Source organism: Thalia democratica, chromosome 9, assembly GCF_965202585.1.
Source record: "Thalia democratica chromosome 9, ktThaDemo2.hap1.1, whole genome shotgun sequence".
NCBI classification, from domain to species: domain Eukaryota; kingdom Metazoa; phylum Chordata; class Thaliacea; order Salpida; family Salpidae; genus Thalia; species Thalia democratica.
This window is the reverse complement of record NC_139173.1, coordinates 9,208,567-9,220,744: the sequence shown is the minus strand read 5'-3', so window position 1 is coordinate 9,220,744 and position 12,178 is coordinate 9,208,567. Positions and strand designations below refer to the sequence as shown.

Here is a 12,178-nt window from a genome sequence, read left to right as displayed (position 1 = left end):
CCTGGAATTATTTCTATTTTGTAAACATAATTTCCTGTTAAATTTCTCTCAAAAGATTCTAAAACTTAAAAGTACACAAAAAGTTTTATATTAGTATAAATTAAACTCATATTGTCAAAAATTAAAAATCTAAAAAATAAGAAATGGTTGGAAAGCTAATTTAGCAGTTTTTTAATGACTTTTTGTATAAATATAATTTAGTTTAAAATTAAAATTGTGGTTTGGTTTAAAATCTAATATAAGTTACAAAAAGTATAATTCAGTAGTATTAATTAACAGGTTTCATACAAAGTATATCAAAAATTCCATCTCAAATCAATCTTGTTTATCAAAGATAATAAAAAATAAATACAACATGGACAAAAGCGAATACAGCAAGACTCCCATCTCAACCCTGCAAGAGTACTGCCAGAAGCTTGGCAAAACCCCCCAATACGATCTGATTTGTTCGGAAGGCAGGGCGCACCAGCCCCAGTTCGTGTACACTTGCAAGGTGGGGGAGTTCACTTCGGAGGGAAAGGGAGGCAGCAAGAAGCAGGCGAAGCACGAGGCAGCACAAAAGGTCCTGCTGGCACTCACACAACAACTGGCACCACACGACAAGGCATTGCAAACCAGATTGCAGGTTTGTTACAAATATTTTGCTAGTAATTAGGCAGTTTTATAGGTTTTCACATTGTTTCTTATAAAAAATAAGATTAATATTTAAATTTTTATCCTGTAAGTCTGAGTATGTGGCATGTTTATTACTTCTATATTATTGTAAACCATTGCAACACACTTTTATTACAAAAAATAACATTGGCTTTTGCATTAAAGCTTTAATTACAAACTACAAGCCAATTTTTATAGGGTTCAAAACTATAATTTAACTTTTGATATATTTTATTTTTAGTAAAAAGTTTTCGATACAAACGTATGGACCCCAAATTTTTTGGGATCAATTTTCTTGGAAAATTTAAAAATCACTAAAAATCTATCTTATCCTTCATTTTTCAAGCAATCTTCTTCAAATTTTCAGGAAATTTACCTTATATTAGATAAAAAAAAACTTTGCTTATGAATTTTAATATTTCTATAAAAAATAAAAAAATAATACAGAACATTAGAAAAAAAAGTTTTTTTTTTCAAAAAAAAAAGTATTTTTACAAAAAAATTTAAAGTCCAAATTAACGTTTTTTTGTTATTGTACAAAAATTAGATTTTAAAGTTTGAAGAAGATTGCTTGAAAAATGTAGGAGGAGATAGATTTTAAATAAAATAGTCTTTTTTTAATGTTTTAGTTTTCCCTTCCCATAGGGAACCTCTTATGCGGCCCGACTTTGACTGGTCATAACTCAAAAAGTTATTCGAATTTTTAAAACAATATAAATTATCTTGAAGCCTAAAAACAACTCTTTAAAATAAGATCATCTTGTAAAAAACATGGCTAACCCCCTATGGCCTTAAACAAATGAGTATTAAAAAAAAGTTTTGAAAGAACCAAGCCTTATAGCAAACAAATATTTCAAAAAGCTGCACTAGATTTTTGTGTTTCTACACAGTAATTTATTATTACTGTTTTTGAGTCTTAGTGGGAACCCTACATAGTAGTGTTAAGTTTTTAGATGCTTAACATCTTTGATTTATCCTAAAATTAGGGAAACAAATTATATTAAAAGATAATTTTAAAAAACTTAAATTTCTGTGACTGTCTCTAATGTTTTTGTAATAATAATATTAGTTATAAAAATTAATGTATATTTCTTTAATTAAAAGGAAAACTATAATAACCTGTTTTCTAATTGATAGTAGTAAATTTAAGACAAAAAATTCCAATTTATTATTTATAAAATAGCAATACATGTTTTTTTTTTTCAAAAAAAAAAGTTTGGAAAGAATAAAACACATAATTTATTTTTTAAGTTTAAGATAAATTAATAAATACTGTTAAGTGTTTAAAACAGATACACCATAAAAACAGATTGCAAAAGTGTATACATTATCTAAAAATAAATTTAATTATATTTTTATAACTGTTTTCTGTTTAATAAATTTAGAGTTAAACTTCAAATAAATTTATTACATTATTTTTAAATAGCTCATAATTTTAATTAAGTTGTTAAAAAACAAAGCTCAATAAACATTCAAAGTATAAAATAAACTTGTAAAACCCTTAATTTTAAAAGTACTAAAATTGGTTAGATTTAACTTCTTAACAATAATACATCAACTTGTACACACAATTTCACTCTTGAAAGTTCTGACAGTAAAAAAAGTTGTTTTAACAAATTAATTCCATATTTTTTAACGTTATCAGTAATTACTCTTGAACATTCTTTAGGTTTGATAGTATTTTTTGAATATTTAGTAATCTGTTTTTCACTCAATCATTAAAACGTTAAAATTCAATTCAATAAACTTTTTTCAATATTTTTACAAGCAGTTATAATAAAAAATACTTAAGTAAATTAGTTGTGTAAACTCCCATGTATTAAACTATCTTGTAAAAAGTATAATAAGTCTTTATAGCAACTTTGGAATTACTAAAATGATTTACATTTAAATAAACAAGTAACATAATTACCTGGCAGCTCAACTTGTACAATTTGACCTCAAAAATTCAAATGGTTCAAAAAATCCCTGGAAGCAATTAATTGCAGTAATCTATTCTTTATTTAGTAATCAAATTTAAACATTATTCGGGTTTCAGCTTGTAAAAGACTATTGAAACCTTAAAAGTATAAACTTAACTAAACTTAGATTGTCAAGCGCAAAAAAAATCGAGCATCTCAAACAATCCCTCTAACAACTTATTAAAAAAACTTGGACAATCATAAAGATTTCCCTTCCATTTGTTCGAGCAATTTTTTAAAAGTTTTGTACTATCTATAAAAATATACTATTTTTGCAAAATATTTATAATTTTTATTGTTGTATAGATTCTGAGTAAAACTTTAGCTCTTTTAAACAAACACAAAGCATTCCTTAGTTTTTAAAAATGTTGATAAACTTCCGCAAGATAAAATCAACTTTTTTTCATTGGAAATTTTAATGTTAAATTATAGACCAAAAAAGTTTGAACAATCGTCCAGGTTTCGCCGCCGTTCGTGGAGCAGTTCGCCGACCCGGACGAGACGAACCCGGTCGGATCGCTGCAGGAGCTGGTGGTGTCGAGAGGGTGGAGGCTGCCGGAGTACACGCTGGAGCAGGAGAACGGGCCGGCGCACAAGAAGGAGTTCCGGATGCGATGCAGCGTGGAGAACATGCACATGATCGGGGAGGGGTCGGCGAAGAAGCACGCGAAGAGGCGGGCGGCGGTGAAGATGTTCAAGATGATAGTGGGCCTGCCGCAGGAGCAGAAGGACGACGTGACGAGCCACTGCAAGGAGGCGACCAACAAGACGGAACCGCATGAGATGCTCGACAGGTTGGTTGCTGTTTAGTAAATTTAAAAGGCTAAATATTTATTACACTTTTGCACAAACGTCATAAAGAACTTCAGCTAGTAATGTATTTAGATATTATGTTAATAGCTTAAAATTGTTCTATTTTTGTGTTAACAGTTTAACAGTTAACATCGTTAGTCTGGTCGAGGAAGCGACCAATAAGACTGAACCGCATGAAATGCTCAACAGGTTGATTGCTGGTTTTAAAAGAATATTTTTAAAATTGTTAATAGTTCATATTTGTTATAAGACAGTTGTTGTTTAATAGTGGTTTTGAGACTTTCAAAACTCGTAAATGAATAATGTTATTAATGAGTTGCTTTTAGATTTGAGTTTCTTCTGAACACTAGACATGTGTGATTATTTATTGATGCTGTAGCCAATGGAATGCAACTTTTTACCATGTTTAAACGTATTTATTTGATTTAACTAGTTTGAAACAAATTTATCTTAGTTTAAATGGCATGTTACTTTACTTTCATTCAAAAAACTACATTTTGTTAAAAACTGTAAGTTTTTCAAAACTGACAAAGACATTTAAAAGCACCACATATGTAATATAACTTTTTTGTACAAAATTTTAAGTATGACAACGTAAGCAGCTCCATTCATCACCTATAAATAAAAAATAAGTCTGAAAATTTTTAATAATTTTCAACTTTTGTTTAAAATAACTTTCAGTGAGTTCAACAAACTGGTGATCGACGAGGAAGCCTCCGAAATCCTCGACAATCGGCAAAAGCTGGACGCGATTGGCAGGAGAAACAACTTCGAGGTGACGTACCACAACGTGTGCGACCGGAGGACATCTGGTGGCCAGTTTCAGTGCTTCGTTCACGTCGGTTCCCTCAACCCGCCCCTGGTGGCGTACGGGGTTGGGAGAAATATGGAGGAGGCGAACATGGTGGCCGCCGAGGAAGCGGTCGAGATGATCCAAGTCGCTATCGACTGCTACTAGCGAAATATTTCATTCTACTAGCGAAATATGTCATTCTGCTTACTAAATATCGACTGCTTCTAGCAAAATGCTGAAAGTTGAAAAGTTTTTGTTTTTACCTCCAGATGGATTTTACTGTTTGTTTGATTTTCTATTGTAATTCTAGTGTTCTAGTGAATTATTTTTATGATTATTGTTTTATCTAGGTACTTGTTTGAAATTCCTTTCATTTTCCTGATATTGAATTTTTCCTCATTAGAATAAATAGTAATTGTTTTGTAAATGCCATGATTATTTCCTTTTGAGTTTCCAACTATAATTAAAATTATACAAAGTTCTACTTTTAGTTCAATTCTAGTTAGTTGATTATGTTTTGAGGTTTTTAGAAAATTATATGTTTGTTTACATGAAATTATCATGTCATTGTGTTAAATGTCGTATTTTTCATGCATAATTTTGAATAAGTAAATTTATGAATATTTTACAAGAGTTATTGTTAAAAGATTGCGTTAAAGATTGGAATTGAGAGTTTAATTAAAAGTTTTACTTTATAATGCATTGAAGTGTTTTCCACATATTTCTTTGATAGAATTCTTGAATAACAGTCTGGCTAAAAGTTCATATAAGAAAAAAGAAAGTGTATACTTTTGTAGGAAATAAAATTACATAGTTTACACCGTCTTAAATGCAAAAATAACTAACTCATTTATTAAAGACGAAAGTTTAGCGCTTTTATTTGAGTTGTACAAAAAAATTATTGCTTTTTATCAAATGACTCAAATTTCAGCAGTTAAAATGGTTGGGTTTTATTATCATACTGGTAATGTAGAAACATTCTTGATGAAAGCTGACTCCCTAGGATGTATCATATTACATCCAAATAGAAAAGTCTGTGTTCAGGATTGTCACAAAGTCAAGAGTAGTCAGGAAAAAAAACAAAAGTCTGGAAAATTGGGGTTTTCGAAAAAAAGTCAGGAAATTCAATATAAACATGCGCTTAATGAGAAAGTTTATTATCACTAAAAACTGCATTTTACTAATGTTTTTTTTTAAGTTTTTCATTCTTAATTCATCTTTTTTTAGGGTCGAACTGAAATTTTAAAATAAAAATGTATAATCTTTCAATTATATTCTTATGTATTTTAGAATCAGTTTTAATTAAGAATTAGATTTATAAAGGCCAGGATTTTTTTCAGTTTAATTTATGGCAACCCTGTGTGTAACTTAGCAGGGTTTAGACATCTTCGGAATTCTGTGTCAGTTTAAACAACTGTTTTAAATGTATTTATGCTGTCAATCTACTACTTTATATTTTTAACAAAATGTGTTTTTATAGACTATGATAAAATTGTTTGATTATTTGTTTGATGAACTGTTTTTATTTAATTTGACTGTTTATGGCTACTATTTTATACTTTAAACTAAAGTATAATGTAAATTTTAATTGTTTTGCTACTTTTCACAGTTTTAAATTGCTAAACATCTTACAGACAAATGCAGTAACTAAAACTACTAATTAGTGAATAATTTCTTTAAATTTTTTATTTAATACAAGGTATCTGAATTTGCAGTCAGTTTTTATGTTTTTCAAAGAATTGTACTTGATTTTTCCATTTGTTTACAAATTTTTGTCATAAGTTTATATAGATCATTAATTCATAAAGCTTGAAAAACTTAATAGTAAACTTCAACATTTTGCAATTGTCAACAAAGTATACAATTGAGTTATGTTTTAACATTTAAAATGTAAATGTTTTCTAAAACAAATAAGTTTTACTTGCAATAAAAAATGCTTGACCTTAACCTAATTTAAATTTGACAGTAAACTATTTTTTAATCCTTGATAAAATAAGAAACTCAAAAATTAAGAGAAATATTTAAAATTGGTAAAATACTTGACACTTAAATTTAAAGCCAATTGGTAAAGAAATCTTTAGAGGTAAAACATTGATGTTAACGATCAGTTAAGACGACTTAAAACACTAAATAAATTAAATAATGAATAGAAATTTTTTAAATTTTTTCTACGGAAGTGTATCTGTTTTAATTTGTAATTGTAACTTGAAAACTAATAAAGTAATGTTGAACAAGTAAAATTAAGATATAAAAACTGGGTCAGAAGTTTTTGTATCTTTTTTTTGTTTTGATTCTAATAGTTACTTAAATAATGTGAAAAAGTCTTTCGTTTTTCTTTTCAGCATACGCTTTGATTAAAAACATTAAAATTACTTTTAAAAAAGACAACTTTAGTTAAAAACCATATATTTATGTAAAGTATAGAATGGTACTAAATGCTTGGTACAATAAAGTTAAAACCACAAAAACTGATATTCGATTTCAGTTGATGCATGTATATAGCTTAAAAATCCCCCGTTTTAAAAGTCTTGTTCTTAAATATTTTGTTTTTATTTAAAAAACTTGAAAAAATGTCTATGCAGCACACACTTACCTTCTGGATAGTTTATGGAAACAAATTTTGTTTAAAACAACTTTTTTGGTTTAACAATAAAGTTTGCCTAAATTTTTTTGATAATAACAGTTTTAAAACCTCTGTACTAGACTTCAAGTTTTTTTATGAAGAGCTTTTTGTTGATTCAAATACTTTGATATATATTTAGAAGATAATCTGATGATACTTTTTTGTTGAACAAATAAACCACTCAACAATATCTTTTTCGTATACTTCACACAAATAAATAACTTGAGTAGGACTGGTATTATAACTTAATAACTATCAAGTCTTTTCAATGTTAACCTTTAATTCAGGGTTTTTTAAACTCATTTTCATAAACGCCCTCTTGGTATAAATTTTAAAATAATTACTCGTTTACTTTTTACCGTAATGATACCTAACGCCCCCTTGTATTCATTTTTGGAAATTTTTTGCTTTAGTTAAAAAAATCTCTAACTAATTTTGTAACGTCATAATTATCTATATTGATTTTTGAACGACAACAAAGCGCTAAACTGTATCCAAGTGGTGCACGATAAAACCTTTCGGTTATCGAGTCGTACACCACTTGGATACAGTTTAACGTCTTGTCCAGAAAAATTTTATAACATTATTATTATTATACACATTTTGTCAACTGTACAAAAAATAAAAAGAAAAGTTACTTGACAACTGTACAATAAACTATATAATGAATTGAAAACTAAGTTATTAAATTTTTTTATAAAGAAGGCTATAAGCATTATATTAGGTTGTTTACTTAATTTTTTTATATAACATACTTCCCTGATATATTTAAAGTATTTAATGTATTTTAGATAAGTTTCATCGACTAAAATTAAGTAAAATCTTAATCGTAAAAAAAAATATATAATCTGATTATCAACAAACATAGATGTAATGAATGTATTTCGTTCATTCATTAAGAACAGTAAATTTGAATCAGTTATTCTTACCATTTAACGTGAGTGCTTTGTTTTTATTATGATCAGTTGTTTTGTTGTGTATTTTAGTTTACTTTACTTGTTTTAGACTTAATAGTTACAAATATTATATAGTTTTATAACTGTCGGATTTAAAATTAAGTATTTTACCTATTATTAACTATAATCTGTAGAAGTTATTTTATTTTAATGAAATACATGTATACACCCACTTTATTCTATGCTTCTATTCTTTCATTACAGTAATTATTTTTTTACAGAACCCAGTTGAAGTGTGTTAATTCGTTAACACACAGAAACATATGTTGGTACAATAAAGGAAGATTACTGTACTGATAGTTACTGATTATCTCTATATATCTACATAATAGTTTCTCTAAACATCGACATAATTTTAACAAAAAATGGAAGAAAATGAGTGCTGGACCCGTTATAAAGGTTAATGAGCTTTACAGTGGTTTAAAACTTCTTTGTTTCAGTTATGTGACGTTACTTATATAATCAAACACCAAGTCAACATTAAAATTTTTATTTATGCACTAGCAAAATTACTTCTTAAACACATACGCAAAACAAAATCTTTGAGTTTTCAAAAATTCAAAACAAACTTCAAAGCGAGCAGCCAGCTCAAAGTGGTGAACACCAAAAAGTTCACACCGCATTCATTGTTGCTTTTTTTTTTTTCGCTACGCTGCTGCCCTTCGGGCATGTTGAAATTTTGTGCTTGTTTGCTTTTTTATCCTCTATATGGTAGTTTATCCATTCCATGTAGTAGCTCACTCTTGTGTAGACGTCGGGATAATCGTAAGTCGCGGGTGTTGTACCATTTCTGCTAAAGCTGAGCACTTAATAAATTGCGAACTTCGTTTCCCCGGTCCGAACACCATGCCAGCCCCTGAGTCTCCTTTGCCCGACGCAGACTTTCCAGACCTTGGATTAATTTTCTTCCAACCTTGTAAAGTTTAAATGTTGTACTTGCAATTCTATATAAGAATTTGAGACACAAGTCTTTAAATTGTTTTATTTTTATTTACATCACCTGATATATTTCAGCTAACTTCTTTTAATTACGTTTATTAAAATCTAACTAAAATAAAATTTTAAGCTAGTATAATTACGTCATAAACACAGTTTTATTAACTGTTAACCAACATAAATATTAATAATCTGTTTTGAATAAGATGTAAACAGTTTTTGTGAGTTTTTGTTTAGTTTTTTGTCTTTTTATTAACAGTATACTCACAACTCTAACCGAAATAAATTCCAACCCGACTTAATTCCTACCCGAATCAATTCCCAACCAAGTTAATCGTCAGTTTTGAAATGATCTTTACTTTTTTACAGCGTCATTTTTACACGAGTATCAATTTTTGCATGTTGACACTTTTGAACAAGTGTCAGTTTATAACTAGTTGTTACTTTTGTACAGGTGAAAAACTTCCATAGTTTTATTTAGTGTATTTAGCGAAAATTAAACAAACTACATTTTAAAGAAAATATTTTTATTTTGTTTTGATCAACCTTAATAAAATTTAAATAATATAAAATTATAGTTTAATCTATATTCAACAAAAGTTGTTGTGTGAATTGACCGGTTGAAACTGAGCGTGTCCCTTTTTAACACAATTAAACATTTTTGTTAACTTTTTAATAAATAACAGAAGTATGCATATGTTGATAAGAAATTAGTCTTTTAGGAGTCTCGAGTTAGGACTTATAATTATCGCACTATGATTTTCAACAGTTGTTTCAAAAAGTTTTTCAGTTGAAGTCAGCAGATACTGATGGCTCAGTATCTGCAAGACCCGTTAACTTATTTTTTTGTCTTAAGCCCTTCTTAGTCTTGATCATTCTAATGGTATAGTAATCACTTAAATAGTAGCTTAAATTAAAAACAACCGGTTATAAGTTACACAGCACAGTTTAATAAACAATATTTAATTACAAATGTGATTTAAAAAAATACGTACAAACTCAAGTAAAATTATACAAAAATTTGATAAAGCTAAAGAATAATTCAATAATTTCTTTAATAAGCAACAAAGTTTAATCTATAATTTGGTACTTCTTTTAAAGCAACAAATTTACAAAAGTTCAAACACTCAACTGCAATCCACTCAGAGTTCCAATTCAATAAGATGTCATCAACCAGAGTTCATCAATAACTGACCGTTGCTACAACAAGAATAGCATTTTGTATTAAAAATTCGTCGTTAAGCAAACGTCATAGTGCTTTAATAAATTTAAACTTGTCAGTGTTTGCAACTAGTTATTTTGTAAACTTATTAACTATTATCACAACACAGGGCAGATAGCGATTACATTTTCCTTTCTTTTTACCCTTTTTTGGCATTCTTGGCCAGGCTCCAATGATAAGCCTCAAGGTCATGAGTAGACAGGAAAGAAAAATCACACATACTGGTTTGCTAAACAACTACTGACGTAACTCATTAAACTGCTTCTTTTCTCTTGCAGCTGAAACAGGTTGCCCGCCTGCAACTCGTCACACTTCTCTAGACTCTGCTGGTGATTTCAAAAATGTCACGAATCCATGACTTGTCAGTTTTTTTTTTTAGTACCAAATTAAAAATTAACCACTTTTGAAGATATTAAAAAATGAAAAAAAAATAAAATGGAGAGAAAAACTTGTATTAAATTTGTACAGGTATTTTAACCAAAAATAATATTTTAATTGCAACAACTAAAAAAAATCAACTACTAATAAATCATTAAATAAACTAGTTACCAAAGAAATAAATAGAAAGAAAATAAAATTATAACCAGTTGTTTTCCATTCACTACCCTTATATATACATAAACGCTTAAAAACAGTAAAAAAAAAAAGATACTTACGCCGAATGAAGGCTTAGAATTCATCCGAGCTAGATACTTCGGCATAACTTGTTGGGACTTATTAGTTCCCTATTGTAGCTATCGATATCCCTACACGATGCGACCCTTGGAACAAAAGCTTTCACGTTCCCTGAATTGTTCTGAAAAATCATACTTTTTTCTGACTCGTAGCCAGATTCACTTCTTTCTGACGAAGAGTCTCGATACTTGTTATAACTGAAGCTTTGCTTGAAGCTTCTAAGATCCTTTCTTGTAAGTTGTAGGCTTGAATCGGAATTGTAATACCTTCTGTAACTATTTGGTCTCCTGTTTCGCTGCTGCTGGTTGCTTAATTTGTTGCAGCTGTAGTACATGTAACTATTTCGTAGAGGCGGTTGCTGCAATTTGAAACTTTTGTTATAGATGTGTCTCTTATCTTCAGCATACCGCGAACCTCGAACTGGTTTATTGTTTGGACCTGTAACATTAGCAGCCTCTGGTAAGTTTTTACTACCCATGACAACATCAAACTCAACTACCTCCCCTTTTGTAACTGATTTCATTAATTTTCTAGGGTTATTTTTGATTATGGCACTATAGTGGATAAAAATATCACTGTTTAACTCTTCATTATGGATGAAACCATAGCCTTTGCGAACATGAAACCACTTGACTTGACCAGTCAATCTAAAGGCTATAGGTTTTCTGGGAACAAAAATTTTCTGCTTAGATACTTTTGACTGCTTTTTAGTGGATTTACTTTTCACGTTGGTTGGAACTAAATGGCATGACAAACAATGAGAAGCTTCAACCATCTTTGTAAGAGGTTTTCTGACCCCATCCTCAACTCCTCTTACTGTGTGTAGGACGGGAGCTCGTTTTTTTGGTGGTGTTGTTGCTCTAATGGAGACATAGGACAAGTTGCGACTGCAGCACAATAGTCTGCACTATATCCCAAGTTAGCATGTTTGAGACAAAGCGCGTTCTGTTCGTAATTCGTGCGCTTGTTATACCCTTCCTCGAAATACCCCTGACTACGATTAAGTTCATAGCTGCGGAAATGTTCCCTTTTTTGTGGGATGTTCTCATGCCATTTTTGTTTGTAAGAGTATCTCTTATTGTGCTGGAAACGCTGAGGTTCGTATGAAAAGTTTTTAGCATTTTCAAAGACCCTCTGTTGTTCAATATCGCATATAAACTCCGTGCGCCTAATAAACTCATTATATTCGAGCCCAAAACATTCCTTAATTTTGTTTTTTAAATTATTAGGGGCATGTCTGTGCATAAAGTATTTAATTCTGTCTTCCTCTTTAGACTTTGCCCATTGCTTAGCTGCCAAAAACAAGTCCTGGAATTGAACTGACTCTGGCCATGATGGGCTTGCACCTAATATACGAGGCAATTTGCTACCTTTGCCTTGTAAAAAGTTAACAAGACTGTTAAACGTTCTATCTTCGTCATGTGTTTCAACGAAGTCAATTATATCTGAACGGGGCCAAATTCTCTGGAGAATTTCAAACTTCTCCATTTCAGATGTTATACCATAAGCCGTACACCGGTCTGCAAAAAAACGTAACTCTGTCGC

The 12,178-nt window shown here is 29.7% G+C and overlaps 1 protein-coding gene across 1 annotated transcript; it reads left to right on the top strand.

Annotated features, from left to right (window-relative positions):
* The first annotated feature begins 289 nt into the window (after positions 1–289).
* LOC145843964 (RISC-loading complex subunit tarbp2-like) lies at positions 290–4,823 on the top strand. Its single transcript, XM_082951258.1, has 3 exons — positions 290–625; positions 3,075–3,409; positions 4,110–4,823. The coding sequence occupies exons 1-3, from the start codon at positions 356–358 to the stop codon at positions 4,384–4,386; spliced, it is 882 nt and encodes a 293-aa protein (XP_082807384.1). The 5' UTR covers positions 290–355; the 3' UTR covers positions 4,387–4,823.
* Positions 4,824–12,178: the final 7,355 nt, after the last annotated feature.

Excerpts from the sequence above, each read along its gene's own strand:
- LOC145843964 (XM_082951258.1), top strand. The coding sequence starts at position 356 with ATGGACAAAAGCGAATACAGCAAGACTCCCATCTCAACCCTGCAAGAG. Across the intron at positions 626-3,074 it reads CATTGCAAACCAGATTGCAG|GTTTCGCCGCCGTTCGTGGA; the intron begins GTTTGTTACAAA and ends ACAATCGTCCAG. Across the intron at positions 3,410-4,109 it reads CCGCATGAGATGCTCGACAG|TGAGTTCAACAAACTGGTGA; the intron begins GTTGGTTGCTGT and ends AATAACTTTCAG.